The sequence below is a fragment of the Erpetoichthys calabaricus genome, chromosome 3 (assembly GCF_900747795.2).
Source record: "Erpetoichthys calabaricus chromosome 3, fErpCal1.3, whole genome shotgun sequence".
Lineage (NCBI taxonomy): Eukaryota > Metazoa > Chordata > Cladistia > Polypteriformes > Polypteridae > Erpetoichthys > Erpetoichthys calabaricus.
In genome coordinates this window covers 247,880,198-247,904,076 of record NC_041396.2, presented here as the reverse complement: position 1 = coordinate 247,904,076, position 23,879 = coordinate 247,880,198, and the positions used below count along the sequence as shown (strand labels likewise).

At 41.0% G+C, this 23,879-nt stretch overlaps 1 protein-coding gene and 1 pseudogene across 1 annotated transcript in view; one reads left to right on the top strand and one right to left on the bottom strand.

Annotated features, from left to right (window-relative positions):
- LOC127526960 (transmembrane protein 272-like) overlaps positions 1-23,478 on the bottom strand; it is a 34,906-nt gene extending 11,428 nt beyond the window's left edge. The window contains exons 1-2 of the mRNA XM_051924214.1: positions 23,244-23,478; positions 5,054-5,148 (exon numbers count right to left, since the gene is read on the bottom strand). Coding sequence (XP_051780174.1) covers positions 5,054-5,132 — 79 coding nt within the window. The 5' untranslated portion in view covers positions 5,133-5,148; positions 23,244-23,478. The remainder of the gene's footprint in view (positions 1-5,053; positions 5,149-23,243) is intronic.
- LOC114649528 (uncharacterized) lies at positions 14,477-15,568 on the top strand (annotated as a pseudogene).
- Positions 23,479-23,879: the final 401 nt, after the last annotated feature.

Genomic DNA, 23,879 nt, shown 5'->3' with positions numbered 1-23,879 from the left:
TGATCACTTGATATGACCCACATTTGACTTGGTCACCCTTCCTGAAATGAGAATATTTCTTTTCCAGTCTTCAAGATTCTTCATGATTTGTAGGTTTGTCAATTGTTCAACTCCTGGACCTGCTGATGTTCCAGTTAGACCCTCTTCTTTATCTGTCTTTATCATCTTTTCTTTTGTAACTTCTTGTTAAACTTGCATCTTGACCTGTCTGTTTTGGCATATCAAACATTTTCACCCTATTCATTCTCTTCATTTAGTAACATCTCCATACACTTCTTCCAGATTTGCAGGTACTCTTGATCCTATTACTATCAATCACAATATTTCTTGCAACATTTTTCAAGCAATTCACATCTACTACATCTGGCCTTTCCATCTGCTTTGTGATCCTGAACACATTCCTCTTACCTTCCTCATTCTGCAGCTCAATTGTAAACTATAGCATCTTGGCCTCTCATGCTTTTACGACTGCTTTTCTAACTATTTGCTTTCCTTGGCTTCCTTATACAGTACATCACCTCATTACCTTTCCTTTCTACCACTTCTTATAGCATCTCTTTTTCCCCTTTTTTGCCTTCTTTGTATCAGCATTGTACCACATCGCCTTGTGTCTCAGCTGCACGTTTGTTTATCTATAGATCTTTTCCATTGTTTTCAAGTAGACATTCTTCATTGCTTCTCACTTACCATTCACACCTGATGCTTCCTAAGCCTGATTCACTCATATTTCCAATGTTTGTGCAAACTTACATTCATACTTTCCTCTTTCAACTTCAAGACCTTCAACCTTAGTACTTTTTCCATGCCTCCATATTAAAAATCTCATACTATCAATCTATGTTGTTATATACAAGATTTCCCGGGATCATCTTCATATTTTCACTACTCCTTGAGCACCTCCCCTCCATAACAAATACTGAGTTGTGCTATTTTATGAACAGATTCAAATGTCACCATCTTGTTTTCTTTCTTGTTTTTCATCACTGTGTTTTATATAACCATTTCTATTGCATCACCAAACTCCAAAATCCTCTAACCCTCAATATTACTTGTACCAAAACTGAAGTACTTCCTTGTAACCATCAGCCCTGGCTGACAGAGCAAATAATGAATTTGTAAAACAAACAACATATGTAATAAGTCATACTTTGGACTTAAAATACAGAGAAGTTTGTGGGAATGCATAATCACTGGTTTAGGCTCAAATTCTGTTGAAGGCCTCTGGTCTGAATTGAAAAGAGCATATCACACAGAGTTTCTATGGGGTTTAAGTCTGGACGTTAACTGAACCAGTCAAGGACAGTCCTCATGCTCTCAGAGTCCGATAAATGCAGTTTAGTAAACATTTACTCAATAGTGCCTTCTGTGTAGCCACTCTGCTATGAATGCCTGATTGATGTAATGCTGCTGAGATGGTTGTCCTTCTCACTAGTTCTCCCATCTCAGCATTGGACATCTGAAGCCCTGTTAAAGTAACCATTGAGTTCTTGGTCACCTCCCTGACCAAGGTCCTTCTTGTCTGGATATACAGAGTTACCGTCCATCCATCCATTGTCTCCCGCTTATCCGAGGTCGGGTCGCGGGGGCAGCAGCTTGAGCAGAGATGCCCAGACTTCCCTCTCCCCGGCCACTTCTTCTAGCTCTTCCGGGAGAATCCCAAGGCGTTCCCAGGCCAGTCGAGAGACATAGTCCCTCCAACGTGTCCTGGGTCTTCCCCGGGGCCTCCTCCCGGTTAGACGTGCCCGGAACACCTCACCAGGGAGGTGTCCAGGAGGCATCCTGATCAGATGCCCGAGCCACCTCATCTGACTCCTCTCGATGCGGAGGAGCAGCGGCTCTACTCTGAGCCCCTCCCAGATGACTGAGCTTCTCACCCTATCTTTAAGGGAAAGCCCAGACACCCTGCGGAGGAAACTCATTTCAGCTGCTTGTATTCACAGAGTTACCGGGCACACAATTTTAGGAGAAGTCCTGGTGGTTCCCAACTTCTTCCATTTTACAATTATTAAGGACGCTGTTCTCCTGAGGTCACAGAAAGCATTAGAAGTAGTTTTATACCCTTGCCCTGATCTATTCTTTGGCAGAATTTAATTGTGGAGGTCTACAGAGAGTCCATTGGACTGCATGGCTCAGTTTTGTCCTGAAATGATCCATCTCAAGAAGAATTAAAGGAAACAAGACCACAATTTGGAGAGCGAGAGCAAAGGGTCTGAATGCTTATATGAATTGGAGATTTCAGTTTTTGATTTTTAATAAATTTTCAAACCTTTCAGAAAACATAATTGTACTTTGTAGTTATGCCTTATTGAGCATATCTTGGTAGTCAAAAATGGCTAATTTATCCATGTTAAATTAAACTTGCGACATATTAAATTGTACTAAAAGTAAAAGTCTGAATACTTTGTGAATCCAGTGTATGTGTTACTTTCTTTGGGTAATGAATTATTTAGGCTTTGAGATAAACATATTATTTACAATTAAAGCTAAAAAGGTTTTTCTTGGTTTATTAAATCATATGTCATTTTCCTAAATGGTTTTGGGAGAGTCAATATGTCTTCTTGTAAAACTTATATGAACTTGGATATTCTTTTTTGAGAGAAATGGCTTACATCCTGCCCCATTATTCCACATATTAGACTTTTCAGAATTGATGCAGTATGTAAAGTGTGGCCAGTTCCTGCCAAATATTCATGCAGTTCCTTTAAGGTTGGACATTAGCTCATCATGGAGACTTCCAAGAGGCCTTCTTTTTGTCCAGTCATCAATTTCTGAGGGTAACCTGATCTTTCCGGCATCCTGGGTGTATCATATGTTCTCCACTTCATAACAATGGTCTCTACAATGTTTCCTGATATTTGTGATGTCTTCGAAATTATTTTTTATACTTCTCCTCATCAGTAACCTTATACTGTAAAATTACATATATTTTTTCTTAGCTTCTTGTGGACCATGAATATCTCTGCAATGTGCAAGCAAAAAACTTCCAGATGAATCCTACAGGAGCAGCTAATTTTATTGATTTATTTCAGTTCATGTCATGTAGAGGTGAGTTACCTTTGTAAAAGATCTGGGATGTGACTGGTTAAACGTCAATGCCATTATAAAGTTTAAGCAACTAAGGCACTACTTTTTTATTTTGATAGTTTCTGAAAATTATATTTTTTTGTTAAATATTGGTAGTTACAAGATCATCTTAATGATAATATATTTCTAACATGATTTGTTTCAATTTCAGCCTTTATTGCTCCAAAAACTGAAATTCCAGGTTTTGATATCCACTGCAGATCTAAAATATTCTCCATTTCTAGACATTTTATCTGATGATTAGCTAATAATTACCAAAATGTTTTGCTATATATGCACAACACTCTTTCTGAGGTGTCTTTAAATCTGACTAGACTTGATTTGTTGGCTAAGCTAATTAATCTTGTGGCTGTCTTACTTTTACACAAGAGACAGGCCCGTCTTAACAGCATAATAGGCTCCCGGGCAAATCGGTGCACTGGGGCCCCTACCTACACAACCACTCAGCAAGTCACAACATTCATAGATTAGCATGGGGCCCCTATGCCTGAGGGGCCCCCGGGCAACTGCCCAGCGTGCCCATGCATTAAGACAGCTATGACGAGATAATTCTTATTTTTCAAATTCTTTTCCTCTAAATAAAGCACGGAATTTGTCAACTTTGACTGTTTTAAAGACCATGGCAAGATAAAGGCCACCTTATCATGGTGGAGAGGTTTGTGTGTTCCAATGATCCTAGGAGCTATGTTGTCTCTGGGCAGTGAGCCCTGGTAAGGTCACCCAAGGCAAATTGGTACAGACTAAGTGCAGTTCATATTGACCTCTATGAAAAGTCTCAACAAGGATTCAGTAACCTGAGCCGGAAAAGGGGAACATGCCACCCCCTGGAGCCAGGCCTAAATGGTGGCAAGCACCTGGTGGTCAGGCCTTTACCCGTGGAACCTGGTGGTACACAGTCCAAAGGAGCAGCATGGGTCTGTTCTCCAGTGGGCCTTCCACCTGAGTCATGAGGGCCTGGTGCATTGAGGCCTGGATTGCAGTCATTATTGCTTAGACTACTCTCACCATCTGGATGGGTGAATGGATAGAAAATAAACACTAATCTGTTATACCATTTTAAGGCAGTGGATGATAAGGAGTAGCTGATGATGTTTACTTGATTATGTTGACCTTTTTGTAAGTCACTTTAGATAAAAATATCTGCTACGCAAATAAATGTAAAATGATTAAATAAGGATTTCATAGTAAAAATGCACCAAATAATTTCATTTAGCATTCATAAACATTTAAGCAGCATGGTATATTTTGTGTCAAGTTTCCCAACTGACAAAAAAGTGCCCAGAAACTTGAGTCACTAGAGGGCTAAAGGGAAAAGAAAAGTCCTATGATAAGCTTCTTGAAAAGACAGAGGCCCTCACTGGCAGTAACAGAACACCCCAGCACACCAGTCTCAGAAGATAAGCTACTAGAAGGCAGTAGGACATGTCACTGCGATTGTGGGTTCGCTTCCCGGTTCCTCCCTGTGTGGATAGCGCTTTGAGTACTGAGAAAAGCGCTACATAAATGTAATGAATTATTATTATTATTAATTATTAGCTTACACCACATTACATTGTTGTGATTCTTTGGAGATGGGCAAATAACTGATGTATCTAACATTCAGTCAGACTTAGAGGCCAAAAGGAATAGTGGGATTTTTTTTATTGCTTTGTGTTTCCTGTTTTTTGTTAACCCCATATCCAAGCCTTTATTTGACCTTCTTTTTTGTCTTTTAAGGAAAATAAACATATCCTTATTGATGAACAGCATCTAGTGCCCTTGATATTACAGAGACCGATACTGGGAGGCAGCTCTTCAGTTACAGTATGTGTAAAAACAATTTGTTTTTCACATCTTAACATTATTGAGTTTTTATGACCCCCTTGCATACTTGTGTAGCTTTGTGTGTGGGAATGTTTCAGTAAATGGTAGTTTGCTGGTGTGTTCTGCACTGCTTGTAAGTCAAAGGACCAAATCAACACTACCTCACCTTTCAGTACTGGTACGCAGTTTTCGGAAATTCTTTTCTGGATTCTTATCTTCAGGCTGCTGTTGTTCTCATCCCCCATCCTTTAGGCTCCCTGTCTGTAGAGATAGCAACCCTTATCTGAAGTCAGTTTGCTTTTCCCATCCCACAATATGCAAATTTTACTTTTTCTACTAAAACTCCAAATTATTACATACTGAAGAAGAAGAATTCAAAAACTAATGACACTGGTCAGCAAAAAAAATTTAGGTGTGCTGAATCCATTTCTGAAATTGGAATTTCTTTACCACAAACTGTTTCCACGAGGTATTAACTTTAGTGAAAAACAGGGTTTTTGGAAAGAAAAATTGTTGATTCTGTAAAAATAAGTTACGATTACGTTTTATGGCATAAGTATTTTTCATGCTCACAATATTATTTGTATATTGTGAGCTGTAAAATGAGAGTCCTCCATGTTCTTAACATTAGTTCAGGTGGAAACAACCCAACATCAAGTATTTGCTACATATTTTTTGCTCTCAATCGTTATTTTTTTCTCTCTTCTTATTACTACAAAATAGTCAAGAATTTATATGTAAAAGGTTAAAAAGATGTATTTTTGTTATCCAGAATAGAGAAAGTTGTTTAAATGTTATATACAGAAGTATGCAAGGTCGGGCTGATCCATTCAAAGTATTGACCAGGTAAATATTCAGCAATTTTAAATAGAATACAATCTTAGGAATACAAAAGCGGAAAACTATAAGGAATTAGTTGAGGATTTTCTCTCTTTCTGCACTCTTAAAAATAAAGGTGCCAAAGTGGTTCTCCAGAGCAATACCATAGGAGAACCATTTTTGGTTCCTGAAAGAACAATTTGCACATAGTACTTTTATTTATTTAGATCCGTAAAAGGCTCCATAAATAGCCATGAATAATGTTAACAGATTTGTGATTTAAATGAATTTTTGATACATACAATAATACAAACTGAGTTCAGGTTTTCTTGATCAGTTATAATCCTTCTGGGGTAGCTAGCTATTTCAGTTGTATCCACATATTAGGAACATTGTCAAAGCCCAAAGAACCAATTTAACATTCAAAGAACCTTTCTCAGATTGAAATGGTTCTTTGTCCAACAAAGGTTCTACAAGGAACCATAACACACAATAAAGTGCCATTAAGGAAGCAGTGTTTTTAAAAATGCACCAAGTACTTGGGTGCAACATGTCTTTAAAAGTCCATTTAATACACTCTCATTTGGGCTTTTCCCCAATAACACAGGAGCAGATGAACATAGGAAGGGGTTTCACCAAGACATTGCTTTGATAGAGAGACGTTACAAGTGGAAAGTGGAGTGAGGCTACGTTGGCAGACATGTGTTGTTAACGCCACTATAAAGCTCCTTCAGAGGAAAAACGCTATGAAAGAAAAATTATATTTAAACAATTATAGGTGTATTTTGCATTTTTGTAAGTGTAAATGAGTATTTTTTTTCCAAAATAGTGTGTTTTCATTTTAAACCTTTGTCTCTCAAAAATTGGAAGTGATAGAGCAATTTTGTTTCCAGAATTAGATTCAGATCCCTCAAATTTATTCAGAACATGTTCTTTCCATTTTAAAAATGATGGAAGATTAACAAGATTTTTTTTTAATTAGGCAAGACACTGAGAGATTAATTCATGCATTTATGGGTGTAGTATTGACTATTGTAATGTTTTGTTCACAGGCTATTCAAATTGTTCTTTATGCAGCTTTCAATTAATTCAAAATGCTCCTGCAAGAATTAATTCACAAACCAGAAAATATGAACACATGTCTTCAGTTCTTAAGTCATTACTCTGGCTTCCAGCTAAGTTTAGAGCAGATTTCAAAATCCTCCTTTTAACATATGAAGCCTCAAATGGCCAAGGTCTTGCTTGCTTAACTGAACTTATCATTACTTACAAATCTTGCTGCAGGGACATCGAACTGTTGGCCGTAAGTCTGCGTCCCTATTACTTGCCCAGAGAGTTTGGACACGTCATTGTTGTCATCGTGTATATTCCTCCTCGGGTGGACGTGGAGATAGCGAGTGACATCATCCATTCTGCTGTTGCTAAGTTACAAATGCAGCACCCCGAGGCACTTGTGCTAATCGCTGGAGACTTTAACCATGTGACGCTGGACAAAACATTACCTGCATTCTCCCAGTATGTGGACTGCAACACCCGGGGAAATAAGACTATTGATTTACTGTATGCAAACGTTAAAGACGCATACAGCGCCACCCCGCTGCCTGCGCTTGGGAAAGGAGATCATAACCTGGTTCTGCTTCAGCCTCACTACAAACCAAAAGTGAGAGTCCTACCTGTAACCACACGATCATTCAGGAAGTGGACCCCGGAGGCTGAGAATACTCTGAGACAATGTTTTGGAACTACAGACTGGGATATCCTGCAGGGATCACATAGTGAGAACATTGAGGAGGTTGTTGACTGCACTACTGACTACATCAACTTCTGTATGGACACTGTAGTTCCAGTAAGAACTGTACGCTGCTATGCTAACAACAAGCCATGGATTACATGTGACATCAAGGGCCTTTTGAACCAGAAAAAAAGGGCTTTTAAAGACGGTGATCAGCATGAGCTAAAGCGCGTGCAGAAGGAACTCCGAGTCCAGCTCAGGGCGGCGAAGGAGCAGTACAGGAGAAAGCTGGAGCAGAAGTTGCAGAACAACAGCATGAAGGAAGTGTGGGATGGAATGAAGATCATCACTGGCTGCAGCTCAAAGCGGGGTACCACCATCAAGAGAGACGTGAAGAGAGCAAACCAAATGAACATCTTCTTTAACAGGTTTGACCACCCTAACCCACTCTCACCTCGGAGTACTGCACTCTCTACACATCCTTCTTCTGATACCAACATAGGAGAGACATCCCCACCCACAATTACAGCAGCGCAAGTGAGCAGAGAGCTGAGGAAACTTCGTCCCAGCAAAGCAGCAGGTCCAGATGGAGTATCGCCACGACTGCTGAAGGTCTGTGCATCAGAGCTGGGGGGTCCTCTACAGCGCATCTTCAACCTGAGCCTGGAACAGGGGAAAGTCCCCGAGGCTTTGGAAAACATCTTGCATCACCCCAGTCCCAAAGGTATCACGTCCTGGTGAGCTGAATGACTTCCGGCCTGTCGCTCTAACATCACATGTGATGAAGACCATGGAGCGGCTGCTGCTTCACCACCTGAGGCCATAGGTCCAACACGCCCTCGACCCTCTGCAGTTCGCATACCAGGAGAAGGTGGGAGCGGAGGATGCCATCATCTATATGCTACACCGATCCCTCTCCCACTTGGACAGAGGCAGTGGCGCTGTAAGAATTATGTTTCTAGACTTCTCTAGCGCCTTCAACACCATCCAACCTCTGCTCCTTAGGGACAAGCTGACAGAGATGGGAGTAGATTCATACCTGGTGGCATGGATCGTGGACTATCTTACAAACAGACCTCAGTATGTGCGTCTCGGGAATTGCAGATCTGACATTGTGGTCAGCAACACAGGAGCGCCGCAGGGGACTGTACTTTCTCCGGTCCTGTTCAGCCTATATACATCGGACTTCCAATATAACTCGGAGTCCTGCCACGTGCAAAAGTTTGCTGACGACACTGCTATCGTGGGCTGCATCAGGAGTGGGCAGGAGGAGGAGTATAGAAACCTCATCAAGGACTTTGTTAAATGGTGCGACTTAAACCACCTACAACTGAACACCAGCAAAACCAAGGAGCTGGTGGTGGATTTTAGGAGACCCAGGCCCCTCATGGACCCCGTGATCATCAGAGGTGACTGTGTGCAAAGGGTGCAGACCTATAAATACCTGGGAGTGCAGCTGGACGATAAATTGGACTGGACTGCCAATACTGATTCTCTGTGCAAGAAAGGACAGAGCCGCCTGTACTTCCTTAGAAGACTGGCATCCTTCAACATCTGCAGTAAGATGCTGCAGATGTTCTATCAGATGGTTGTGGCGAGTGCCCTCTTCTACGCAGTGGTGTGCTGGGGAGGCAGCATTAAGAAGGAGGATGCCTCACGCCTGGACAAACTGGTGAGAAAGCAGGCTCTATTGTTGGCATAGAGCTGAACGGTTTGACATCCGTAGCAGAGCAACGGGCACTCAGCAGGCTCCTATCAATTATGGAAAATCCACTACATCCATTAAACAGTGTCATCTCCAGACAGAGGAGCAGTTTCAGTGACAGACTGAGAAAATCATTCCTCCCCCAAACTATGCGTCTCTTCAATTCCACCAGAGGGGGTAAACGTTGAACATTATTCAAGTTATTGTCTGTTTTTTTACCTGCATTTTTTATTACTCTTTAATTTAATATTTTTTGCTGCTGGAGTATGTGAATTTCCCCTTGGGATTAATAAAGTATCTATCTATCTATCTATCTATATCTGATCATACATTAAGATCTCATGATGCTGGCCTGCTGTTGTGATGTAAGATTTTGCATATAACTTGATAAATATTTTGTATGTCTTTATTTGTAATTTAGGCAAAGCAATGTAATTTAGTGTTACATTAGTGAGTGTTTACCCCCCCCTTTAGGAATGGGTCTCTCTGAAGTTTATGACAGAGTTGGGGGAGGGTGGGCCTTAAACCAGTTTTGCGAGAGTTTCTCTGCTAAAGTCTTTCAACCCCCGCAAGAAAGCCATAAAGACATATGGTCTTGGGGGTGGCAGGTTTTAAGATGTTGTATTCCCCCATTGGTCTGAAGTATGGCAGTTTGGAATTGGCTTCTATCAGAAGCTTTTAAGTACCATGATATCCTATTGGCTGTAGGGGTTGGACAGAGAATCTATAAATCTGCTTGTTCAACCACATTCTCTCTCTCTTACTAACCTCTGATCATGAAAACCAAACTGATGAACTGAAAGGACAACACAATGAAGAGCACAGCTCGGCAGCCATATTTGAACAGGATTGCGGCCTGTTCTGAAGAAAGCTGAGCACCAATGATGCCTTAACTAGAGACATTTTAAATAACTAACAAGTCTGTGTGCCGCCTGAACTACACATCACCATTTAATCAGGTTGTATGGTTGCCAATATTCAAATGTACTTTGCATATTGTTATTATTTAAGAATATTATCAATAGTACATTATTTTATGTGTAACTTAACTCCTGCTTGTCTTTTTACTACACCTAATTGCCTGAGGTTATAGATATAGAAGGGAAGGTGGGGATAAGTTATATACTATAATACCTTATGAACAGTGGTAAGTCTGTGGGATTAGGCATTCTGACAAAGGCTACTTACTAATAATATGGCTACTTATCCATATTACTAACCGAGAATGCTAAACCGGATGGACGCAGGGACATCCGGCCATGGGCCGTAGCCGCAAAAAGACGTACTGCGCAGGCGCAAAAAGAGTCCGCGAGAGTCGGCTGAGGAGCCGAGAAAGGCGGACAAAAGAGGCAGATGAGGGGCCGCGAGAGGCGGACAAGACCACAGAAAAAAGGAGTGAGCACATAAAAAAGGAGTCAAAGAAATGAGGCGCAACGAGCACCGAAAAAAGGAAAAGGCACATAAAAAAGTAGTCAGACGCAGGCTCCGCACGAAACACATTGCACACGAAACTAGCCCACCCAAAAAAAAGAAGAGGCTCGCGCACAACAGCAAGGCACAACCCCCCCCACCCTACAGGCACCGGATGGGACACACACCAAGAGGGGGATTCAACAAGCCCATGGAACACAAAAAAAAAAGAACACAAAACCACCCCACAGACCCTACAAGCAAGGGACGGGACACACACAGAGGGGGATTCAACAAGACACAGGAACACAAAAAGAAAGAAGACGCTCGCGCAACAACAATCCTCCCCCCCCCCACCCCCCCCCCCCCCCCACACATCCATAAAAAGTGACACCCAAAGCCACATGTTCTAAAGTGAACGTCAACACCTTCACACTAGGCAGCATAGGTGGATCTCCTTACAATAAAGCACTATTAACCGTTCAACTGCAGAAAAGGCTACATATTAACAGTGAGTGCGATCCTCCTTATTACTTATCCATATTTCGCATGCTGAGAAAGAAACAAGTCATGAATACACGGTCACGGGTACAAAACGATTCGGAAAGGATAACGGGAACAAACACACGAACACGAAAGAAACAACAAAATAGACAGCGGCGCATAAAATGCACTTCTGAAACTCCGGGAGAAAAAATGTCTCGGATCAAAAAACGCAAAGCACAAGTGACACCGCTACAGAGACGTGCCCAAATGGACAGACACAATGAACGTAGACGCATACAGCGCGCGTGTCAAAGTGCTGCATCGAAACAAGCACGATTTCAAACCGAAAGAGCTCGCGTCTCAGACATACAAAAAAGGGAGCGAAGAGACGGAATAAATGAACGCAGACGTCTACAACGCGCAAATGAACTGACAGAAAAAAAGAAAGCAAGACTCCAAAAGCAGAAAGCTCAAATGACCGACATACAAAAACGGACAAGGCTCGATACAAACAGTGCACGACGTAGACTGAAACGGACTTTGCGCAAAGCGGAGGAGAATAAATTAAAAGAAAAAAATAGCGCGTCCCAAATAATGGACATGCAACAACGAGGCACTCAAACGCCAAAAGCAAAACATGCACGTCGCGGACATCAACGCCAGACACATGTTAAACGCTTACGCCAAATGGCTGAAAACGCCTTCAATAATGAATCCACTATTGAGGAAAATTCATTGGGATTAATGAATGTCATTTGCAATCATTGTCATTCACTTAACTTCACAGAAGAAACAACTGGCAATACAAATAATGAATTTACACGTTGTTGTCAAAAGGGGCAGATTAGACTGACTCCTTTACATTCATATCCTGAATATCTACAGAAGCTTCTAACTAACGATGTGCCTGAAAGTAAAAACTTTATGAACTGCATTAGATCCTACAATAGTTCATTTGCTTTTGCATCTACCGGAGTACATATCATATACATATCACTCTCACCTCGGAGTACTGCACCCTCCATACATCCTTCTGCTGATACCAGCATAGGAAAAACATCCCCACCCATAATAACAACAGCGCAAGTGAGCAGAGAGCTGAGGAGACTTCGTGCCAGCAAAGCAGCGGGTCCAGATGGAGTATCGCCACGACTGCTGAAGGTCTGTGCATCGGAGCTGGGGGGTCCTCTACAGCGCATCTTCAACCTGAGCCTGGAACAGGGGAGAGTCCCGAGGCTTTGGAAAACATCTTGTATCACCCCAGTCCCAAAGGTATCACGTCCTAGTGAGCTGAATGACTTTCGGCCTGTTGCTCTGACATCACATGTGATGAAGACCATGGAGAGGCTGCTGCTTCACCACCTTAGGCCACAGGTTCAACACGCCCTTGACCCTCTGCAGTTTGCATATCAGGAGAAGGTGGGAGCGGAAGATGCCATCATCTATATGCTACACCGATCCCTCTCTCACTTGGACAGAGGCAGTGGTGCTGTAAGAATTATGTTTCTAGACTTCTCTAGCGCCTTCAACACAATCCAACCTCTGCTCCTTAGGGACAAGCTGACAGAGATGGGATTAGATTCATACCTAGTGGCATGGATCGTGGACTATCTTAAAGACAGACCTCAGTATGTGCGTCTTGGGAACTGCACGTCTGACATTGTGGTCAGCAACACAGGAGCGCCACAAGGGACTGTACTTTCTCCGGTCCTGTTCAGCCTATATACATCGGACTTCCAATACAACTCGGAGTCCTGCCATGTGCAAAAGTTCGCTGACGACACTGCTATCGTGGGCTGTATCAGGAATGGGCTGGAGGAGGAGTATAGGGACCTAATCAATGACTTTGTTAAATGGTCCGACTCAAACCACCTACACCTGAACACCAGCAAAACCAAGGAGCTGGTGGTGGATTTTAGGAGGCCCAGACCCCTCATAGACCCAGTGATCATCAAAGGTGACTGTGTGCAGATGGTGCAGACCTATAAATATCTGGGAGTGCAGCTGGATGATAAATTAGACTGGACTGCCAATACTGATGCGCTGTGCAAGAAAGGACAAAGCCGGTTATACTTCCTTAGAAGGCTGGCTTCCTTCAACATCTGCAATAAGATGCTGCAGATGTTCTATCAAACAGTTGTGGCGAGCGCCCTCTTCTACGCAGTGGTGTGCTGGGGAGGCAGCATTAAGAGGAAAGACGCCTCACGCCTGGACAAACTGGTGAGGAAGGCAGGCTCTATTGTTGGCATGGAGCTGGACAGTTTAACATCTGTGGCAGAGCGAAGGGCGCTCAGCAGGCTCCTATCAATTATGGAGAATCCACTGCATCCACTAAATAATGTCATCTCCAGACAGAAGAGCAGCTTCAGCGACAGACTGCTGTCACTGTCCTGCTCCACAGACAGATTGAGGAGATCGTTCCTCCCCCAAACTATGCGACTCTTTAATTCCACCAGGGGGGGGGTAAACGTTAATATTTAACATTATACATAGTTATTGTCTGTTTTTCACCTGCATTGTTATCATTCTTTAATTTAATATTATTTATTGTATCAGTATGCTGCTGCTGAAGAATGTGAATTTCCCATTGGGATTAATAAAGTATCTATCTATCTATCTATCTATCTATCTATCTATCTATCTATCTATCTATCAGGCCACCAAAAGGCAATGGCCCATACTGCTTTCGCATATATGGACAAATATTGCATCGCATTGGAACAGTGCACCCTGAAACAAATCAACAACGCAAATATGCACAAATCTACATCCTAGATCCAGATGAGGCAATCTATCAACGAATGAACCTTCCTGAAAACAAACAATGCACAGAGCTTATAATGAGAAACGTCACTCATGTCATAAACAATCACCCATTAGCTAAGTCTATAAAAATGCTACATGAAGTTGAAAAGGAGGCAAATACAAAAGCAAATGCAGAAGGTATAGCGGCAACTACAATTGCTTTGGTCTTGATAAAGGACAAAGAACAAGATCCAAGACGATACAATCTTCCCGTCGTTAATGAAGTGGCAATTGTCTTTCAAAGTAAAGATGGGGAGCCTCCATTTCACAGAGATATTGTTCTACATTTACGTCCTGATAAAAACAACACACCTACATTCCAACGCATAGACATTTGCTTTCCGCTTCTTGATACTTTAACATACCCCATATTATTTCCAACTGGACAGGAAGGATGGAGTGCTACAATTTCAAGATTTAAAAAACATCAGGCACAGAGACGATCACGTGTATCCATGAAAGAATATTTCTCCTACAGACTCTCAGTAAGGGACGACTTTAATCCATTACTCAATGCAGGAAAGCTGACTCAACAATACATCGTTGACGTTTATGTTCGAGCGGAATCAAATGATCTGCAGTGGATAAAAAACAACCAGCCTTCACTTAGAGCCGATAAATACAAATCACTGATGGACTTCATTAATCGGGATGCTGACGTCATGGAGCACCCGGCTGGAAAACCTGTTATTCTACCATCATCCTTTCAAGGCAGCCCACGCAATATGCAACAACATTACCAAGATGCCATGGCTATCGTAAGAAAATTTGGAAAACCTGACCTGTTTATCACTATGACCTGCAATCCTAAATGGACAGAAATTACAACTAATCTTAAGCCATGGCAGAGAGTCAAACATCGTCCTGATTTAGTTGCAAGAGTCTTTAGACTTAAACTGAATAACCTCCTACAAGATATCAAACAAAAATCTCTATTTGGAACTGTCACAGCCATTATCCACGTTATCGAGTTTCAGAAGAGAGGTTTACCACACGCCCATATATTACTAATACTTGATGAGGATTCCAAAATACGCACTGAATCTGACATCGATAAAATAGTCAAAGCTGAAATTCCAGACCGTGACACCTCTCCACGCCTCTTTCAAATTGTTATAAAAAATATGATTCATTCACCATGTGGCGCTACAAATCCAAACAGTCCATGTATGCTTAATGGCAAATGTTCAAAAGGCTTCCCCAAAGACTTCCAAGACGTTACACTTGGTAATATAAATGGATACCCTAAATATAGAAGACGAAAGACAAGTCAATTACAAATTCGTCCAGGTCATTCAATTGACAACAGCTGGGTCGTACCATACAATCCTTATTTATGTTTACGCTACAACTGCCATATAAATGTGGAGATCTGCGCTACAGTAAAAAGCGTTAAATATCTATTCAAATACGTATACAAGGGACACGATTGTGCTAATGTCTCCATATCTGAAACGAATGATCACGATGAAACTTGAATGTATGTTGATTCACGATACGTCAGTGCTCCAGAGGCCATTTGGAGAATATTTTGCTTTCCTATGCACCATCAGAGCCACACAATATGTCGCTTGCCAGTTCATTTGGAGCACGAACAAACTGTCTGTTTTCATGCAGGTGATGAGCTACAAGCGGCAAAGAGAGCAGCCACAAAAGATACTAATCTAACCGCGTGGTTTAAACTCAATCAAAACGATCACAACGCTCAACGTTGGAAATATTAGGAAATTCCTCTTCACTATGTTTGGATTGACAATGGCAATTTCTGGAGAAAACGACATCACCACGGTGATAATGTCATAGGACGAATGTACACTGTCAGTATTAAAGAACCTGAAAGGTTTTACCTTCGATTACTTCTTCAACATGAAACTGGAGCTACAACATTTCACGACATTAGAACTGTCCGAGATGGCTGCACCATCAAACTCTGTCAGACATTCCAACAGGCGGTAAATGACAAAGGATATTTATTAGATGATACAATTTGGCAAAAAACTCTACACGATGCGATGTCCTATTCAATGCCATGTCAAGTTCGACAACTATTTGCTTATATCTGTGCCTTCTCATCACCATCAGATCCTTTCACCCTCTGGAATACAAACAAAATGGGAATGATTGAAGATATTTGCCACAAGCTTCATGATACAAATGATTCCTGCATCGACTGTGAAGCCTATGCACTAAACGACATTCGATTAGCTCTTATGCTCCTTGGGTATACATTGGAAAACTTCCATTTACCAAATGTTCCAGATTCCTTACCGGATATAAATTCAACAACTATTGATCTACAACAAGAAGAAGGAATTGCACAAACTATGCTTTCCTCTTTAAATGAATTACAATCTGATGCTTTTCACAAAATTATTCATGCCACGGAGGACAACAGCCCTATACCCAAATGCTTCTTTCTTGACGGCCCTGGAGGAAGCGGAAAAACATACCTTTATGAAACACTTATACATTTCTTTGCTGCAAGACAACAGTTGATTATCGCATCTGCTACAACCGGAGTGGCAGCAAATCTATTAATAAATGGTCGTACATATCACTCCTTATTCAAAATAACGGTCCCAATCACAGAGACATCAGTATCCACTATGAACATTCACAGTAGCAATGCCCGAGACATCTGTCTTGCGAAACTGATAATTATTGATGAATGTACAATGGCATCCAGTCACTTACTCAACACCATTGATAAACTTCTACAAACGTTGATGAATAATAATATTCCCTTTGGAGGAAAAGTACTTTTATTAGGAGGAGATTTTAGACAATGCTTGGCTATTGTTCCACATGCCATGCGCTCAGCTATTGTTCAGTCCACCTTAAAATACGCAGACAATTGGCATTGCTTTAAAACAATACAGTTGGTACAAAACATGCGATGTCCAGATCCAGAATATAACAATTGGCTAATACAACTGGGAAATGGTACACTCACCAATACAGATGGACTTCACCCAGATATTATTACAATTCCCCAATCCTTTATCTGCGACGACTTAGTAAAGGAGATATTTGGAACAGCAATCACATTAGACCAAATACCCCTTTTAACACAACGCACTATATTATGTCCAAAAAATATTAATGTTAATCACATTAATAACCAGGTCATTTCATTACTTCCTGGAGAGACACGGCTCTTTCTAAGCTCTGACAAAGTTGACTCTGATGACGACAATGAACATCTAAATTTCCCCTTAGAATATTTGAACACTATTAACCCAGCCGGATTACCACAACACAACCTTACCCTTAAAAACGGAACAATAATCATGCTATTAAGAAACCTTAACACTAAACAGGGTTTATGCAATGGCACACGGTTAGTCGTCAACACCATGACACACAATGTTATTCAAGCAACCGTTCTTACAGGATCACATGCTAACAATACTGTTCTCATTCCTAGAATTGACCTTATGAGTTCTGACCTAGAATTACCTTTTACACTGAAACGCCGACAGTTCCCCATTAAACCTGCATTTGCCATGACCATCAACAAATCACAAGGACAAACCATGGACAAGGTTGGCATCTACCTCTCTGAACCCGTTTTTGGACATGGACAACTTTATGTTGCCTTCTCACGTGTTCGACGTTCATCTGACGTTAGAGTTAAAATTAGAAATGATCCATGCCAAGGAAGACTCATTCAAGGACAAGACACCATCTTTACTACTAATGTTGTATACAAAGAAATATTCCAATAAAACATTAATATATGCCAAACACTCTATTTGTTATTTCTATGCGCATCATCCAAACCTGCACACTATTCTATATCTAATTCATACATCTCACTCTTTGTCATGCCCCAATGCCAGGGGTTGGCGAGTGAAGCGAGCAGGGGGCGGAGCCCCCTAGTTAATAATACAATAGAGGAAAGTAGAGCAATATATTACTCTACCAAGACAAAACACCTACTTATGATTGCAAGGATTAATAAAATAACAGTGGGAGGTTGAGTTTTTAGTTTCTGGACCCCGAAGCTGTTCAATGGTCTATGGACTCACTACTTTAGTGTAGAATACCCCAAGTAGAGTTGTTGATTAGCTGTGCATACTGCATCTCCATTTGACATTTGTACAGAAATATAAGTATATTAATAAACTGTTACCAACCTTCCTCTGTTCTGTTTCTGTACTGTGTTTTGTACTAAAATCTGACTGAAATTTGTCAAGAGTAGAATGATTATTCAAGTAATCATTAAGATGCTTAATTACTTGGTATCTGGATGTGGCAGTTGCCAAAATGGCCCACCTGTGTATTGAAAAGTCATTTTGGGTAAAGGAGCATTGGAATCATCAGATGAAAAGATTATCTCTTCAGATTGGACATCCAGCACAAACTCCACTATAGAAAACAGAGGAGCGGGTAAGGAGCCAGTCAGCCAAGGTCTCCAGAGCTGTGACTGTGTCTGACTTTGCCTTTGACTTTCTCTTTTACAATTTTAATCTCCTCCATTGTCAACTGGCCATAGTTAGTTAATTAATGGACAGATATTGTTGGTTACCCTTTTGGTTTAATCAGTTTCTAACTTGTTCTGTGTGTGTTTTACCAAATCTGTATTTATATGTGTACCAGTCCAGTATTTAGTTATATTGTATGTATAATCTATTTGTATTTTAGCTGAGAATTGCACTCAGTGAAAAGCACATTTAAAAAATAAGTTGTAAATCTGTAAAAAACACCTAAAGCTTTTGTTGGGAGTGAAAAAAATACTTTTTTTTGCCAGTGTGATCACCCTTTTTGATAGTATATTACTGTTGATCCTTTTAGCCCAGTGACATTTATTAACATCTGTTGCATTTATCACTCTCTAAATAAGCTGGTGATTTTAAATTTGCTCTCTGAGTGTATGTGTGTGTGACAGTTGATTCTGTGGCAGACTGGCACCTTCTGCAGGTTTGCTTCCTGCTTTGTGCCCAGTTTTTTAGGGTAGGCTGGAGACCCTTGCTACTCTAAACTGTTTGATAATGTTACAGTTAGGTCCATAAATATTTGGACAGAGACAACTTTTTTCTAATTTTGGTTCTGTACATTACCACAATGAATTTTAAATGAAACAACTCAGATGCAGTTGAAGTGCAGACTTTCAGCTATAATTCAGTAGGGTGAACAAAACGATTGCATAAAAATGTGAGGCAACTAAAGCATAAGCACAATCCCTTCATTTCAGGGGCTCAAAAGTAATTGGACAATTGTCTCAAAGGCTATTTCATGGTCAGGTGTGGGCAAGTCCATCGTTATGTCATTGTCAATTAAGCAGATAAAAGGCCTGGAGTTGATTTGAGGTGTGGTGCTTGCATGTGGAAGATTTTGCTGTGAACAGACAACATGCAGTCAAAGGAGCTCTCCATGCAGGTGAAAGAAGCCATCTTTAAGCTGCGAAAACAGAAAAAAACCCATCCAAGAAATTGCTACAATATTACGAGTGGAAAAATCTACAGTTTGGTACATCCTGAGAAAGAAAGCAAGCACTGGTGAACTCCGCAACGCAAAAAGACCTGGACGTCCACGAAAGACAACAGTGGTGGATGATCGCAGAATCATTTGCATGGTGAAGAGAAACCCCTTCACAACAGCCAACCAAGTGAACAACACTCTCCAGGGGGTAGGTGTATCAATATCCAAGTCTACCATAAAGAGAAGACTGCAGGAAAGTAAATACAGAGGGAGCCCTGCAAGGTGCAAGCCACTCATAAGCCTCAAGAATAGAAAGGCTAGATTGGACTTTGCTAAAGAACATCTAAAAAAAGCCAGCACAGTTCTGGAAAAACATTCTTTGGACAGATGAAACCAAGATCAACCTCTACCAGAATGATGGCAAGAAAAAAGTATGGAGAAGGCGTGGAACAGCTCATTATCCAAAGCATACCACATCATCTGTAAAATACGGTGGAGGCAGTGTGATGGCTTGGGCGTGCATGGCTGCCAGTGGCACTGAGACACTAGTGTTTATTGATGATGTGACGCAGGACAGAAGCAGCCGAATGAATTCTGAGGTGTTCAGAGACATACTGTCTGCTCAAATCCAGCTAAATGCAGTCAAATTGATTGGGCGGCGTTTCATGATACAGATGGACAATGACCCAAAACATACAGCCAAAGCAACCCAGGAGTTTATTAAAGGAAAGAAGTGGAAAATTATTGAATGGCCAAGTCAGTCACCTGATCTTAACCCAATCGAGCATGCATTTCACTTGTTGAAGACTAAACTTCAGACAGAAAGGCCCACAAACAGCCAGCAACTGAAAGCCGCTGCAGTAAAGGCCTGGCAGAGCATTAAAAAGGAGGAAACCCAGCATCTGGTGATGTCCATGAGTTCAAGACTTCAGGCTGTCATTGCCAGCAAAGGGTTTTCAACCAAGTATTACAAATGAACATTTTATTTCTAGTTATTTCATTTGTCCAATTACTTTTGAGCCCCTGAAATGAAGGGATTGTGTTAAAAAATGCTTCAGTTGCCTCACATTTTTATGCAATCGTTTTGTTCACCCCACTGAATTAAAGCTGAAAGTCTGCACTTCAACTGCATCTGAGTTGTTTCATTTAAAATTCATTGTGGTAATGTACAGAACCAAAATGAGAAAAAAGTTTTCTCTGTCCAACTATTTATGGACCTAACTGTATATACGTCAGGTATTCCAAAACTGGTGCTTTGGAGCCTCCTGCTGGAGGAAAATCATTATGCATGAGTACCCAAAAATCCTAAAGCAGTGGCATCAAATTCTGATCTTGGCTTCAGGTTCTTTTCCTAGCCATTTTCTGTTGCTATTTGAACATCTACATTTGCCTTGATTTTAATTGACTTGCATTTTAAAATGCAGGACCATTTTTTTCCCTTTAACCCACAGTTAGATAAGAATGAGATGAAAAACAATCCAACAGATGAGCAGAAACTTAGTTCCTGGAAGGTCATCATTTTCAATTTAGATAGCCTCTTAATTAGAAGCTTGTTCTTTGTTTTGTTAAAACCTGTTATTGAATTTTATATTTTTTAAAATCTCATTCTGCAACACAAGACGGACCCATGTTAATACTGTTTTTTTTACCAGAGAGCAACATGAAATGGTTTATGGACCAAAAGGGGGTCGATATATATCAGACTCTCACTTTTTTTGCCATGTATCTATTTTATATATATACATGCACAGTGCATCCAGAAAGTATTCACAGCGCATCACTTTTTCCACATTTTGTTATGTTACAGCCTTATTTCAAAATGGATTAAATTCATTTTTTTCCTCAGAATTCTACACCCAACACCCCATAATGACAACGTGAAAAAAGTTTACTTGAGATTTTTGCAAATGTATTACAAATAAAAAAATTGAGAAAGCACCTGTACATAAGTATTCACAGCCTTTGCCATGAAGCTCAAAATTGAACTCAGGTGCATCCTGTTTCCCCTGATCATCCTTGAGATGTTTCTGTAGCTTAATTGGAGTCCACTTGTGGTAAATTCAGTTGATTGGACATGATTTGGAAAGGCACACACCTGTCTATATAAAATCCCACAGTTGACAGTTCATGTCAGAGCACAAACCAAGCATGAAGTCAAAGGTATTGTCTGTAGCCCTCCAAGAAAGGATTGTCTCGAGGCACAAATCTGGGGAAGGTTACAGAAAATTTTCTGCTGCTTTGAAGGTCCCAATGAGCACAGTGGCCTCCATCATCCGTAAGTGGAAGAAGTTCGAAACCACCAGGACTCTTCCTAGAGCTGGCCGGCCATCTAAACTGAGCGATCCAGGGAAAAGGGCCTTAGTCAGGGGGCTGACCAAAAACTCAATGGTCACTCTGTCAGAGTTCCAGAGGTCCTCTGTGGAGAGAGGAGAACCTTCCAGAAGGACAACCATCTCTGCAGCAATCCACCAATCAGGCCTGTATGGTAGAGTGGCCAGACGGAAGCCACTCCTTAGTAAAAGGCACATGGTGGTGGCAGCATCATGCTGTGGGGATGTTTTTCAGCGGCAGGGACTGGGAGACTAGTTAGGATAAAGAGAAAGATGACTGCAGCAATGTACAGAGACATCCTGGATGAAAATCTGCTCTAGAGCACTCTTGACCTCAGACTGGGGCGACGGTTCATCTTTCAGCAGGACACCGACCCTAAGCACACAGCCAAGATATCAAAGGAGTGGCTTCAGGACAACTCTGTGAATGTCCTTGAGTGGCCCAGCCAGAGCCCAGACTTGAATCCGATTGAACATCTCTGGAGAGATCTTAAAATGGCTGTGCACCGATGCTTTCCATCCAACCTGATGAAGCTTGAGAGGTGCTGCAAAGAGGAATGGGCAAAACTGGCCAAGGATAGGTGTGCCAAGGTTGTGGCATCATATTCAAAAAGACTTGAGGCTGTAATTGCTGCCAAAGGTGCATCGACAAAGTATTGAGCAAAGGCTGTGAATACATATGTACATGTGATTTCTCAGTTTTTTTTTATTTTTAATAAATTTACAAACACCTCAAGTAAACTTTTTTCACGTTGTCATTATGGGGTGTTGAGTGTAGAATTCTGAGGAAAAAAATGAATTTAATCCATTTTGGAATAAGGCTGTAACATAACAAAATGTGGAAAAAGTAATGCGCTGTGAATACTTTCCGGATGCACTGTATATTATTTTATTAAAATCAAAAAACATTCCATTTTGCATGGTGGACACACAGGCACAAAACGAGGATCAAGTTAGCTTTTCATCTGTTGGCTTTCTTCCCGTCTCATTATTGTTCGCTGCTGGTTAAAGGAAAAAAAATATTAAAGGTTGTGAAACGTAAAAAGGAAGAGAAATATATTCCATTCACAACCACAATGGTTGCTAATTAAGAAAGTGGCTAGAATAAAAACTTATAGCCACTGGTGCCATCCAGAGTCTCCGTTTGATGGCATAGCTTAAAGGATAATAAAAGCCGCATATAAAAAATGCAATGCAATTCATCTGGACTAGGTGCACTGCAGTCGTAGAAAAAGAAACAATGTAAGAATGCCCTTATATTTTGTATGTCCTTATCTCAAGATTCCATGAGTCCTCCTACACTGTAGCATTTAACTAAGATGGCTATTGTGTAAAAGTATTTTTTTTAACTTGTTTTCATCTTATCTCTATATTCATTATTCCCACATCACCCCCAAATTTCCAGTGCAGTCTTCTCCTTAGCCTCGCATCACTTTCACTCAATAGACACTTCTGTAATACACAGTTAGTAGTGACACAAAGAAGAACAGTACACTACATTGAATTTTTCCATTCAGTTTTCTGCAATCTAAGTGGGTCAGCCACTCCTATAAAAGCACAGAGCTGTGATGTGCCCAACGTGCTGGCCAAAGTACTTCCTGAAACTCAGTACAGAAATGCAGTAAGGAAAATTTTAAAGTTTCACCTGGTCCGATGTTCTGATGAAAAAGTACACGCCAATTTCTCCCTGCTCTCTTTTTCAGGTTTTGTCTTGCTACAGGTGCTGGATGACCATCAACTGTCACTAAATGAAGATTAAGGATTATGGGGCTTCAAAAAGGAAGTAATGAGCCCGGCTAAGGTAACTGAACATTAAACCACAGACAGGTTTATTACACTTTGACTTTCAGCTGCACCTGCCAAGTTTCAATATGGCTGATGACACTACTGCAAATAAATCAGGAGTCATATCAGCAGGATTGTACATGTTGTAGAGCTACTATGGAAGCAGAGGAGTAGCGAGCTATACAACAATGATCTTAACCTACAGGGGAGCAGTTGTTACTAATCTTAGCTTAACAGGCCTTTATGTGTTTCTTTCTTTTTAAGGTATGAAAAGGATGTGAGACAGCATGGCCCCATCAAGGTAGATAAAGGGAAGCTCAGTCTGTTTTAATATAATCATTGTGATCATGATCTCAAAGTCCAGATCCATTTTAGTACCATATCTGGTGACCTTGCAGGTGATATTATTTGCTCAGAGTTACACAGTGAGCTGGGTAAGGTGTAATTTCAATATGCAAAGTGTTATGCACTTGATAAGATCATCTCCCAGGTTACA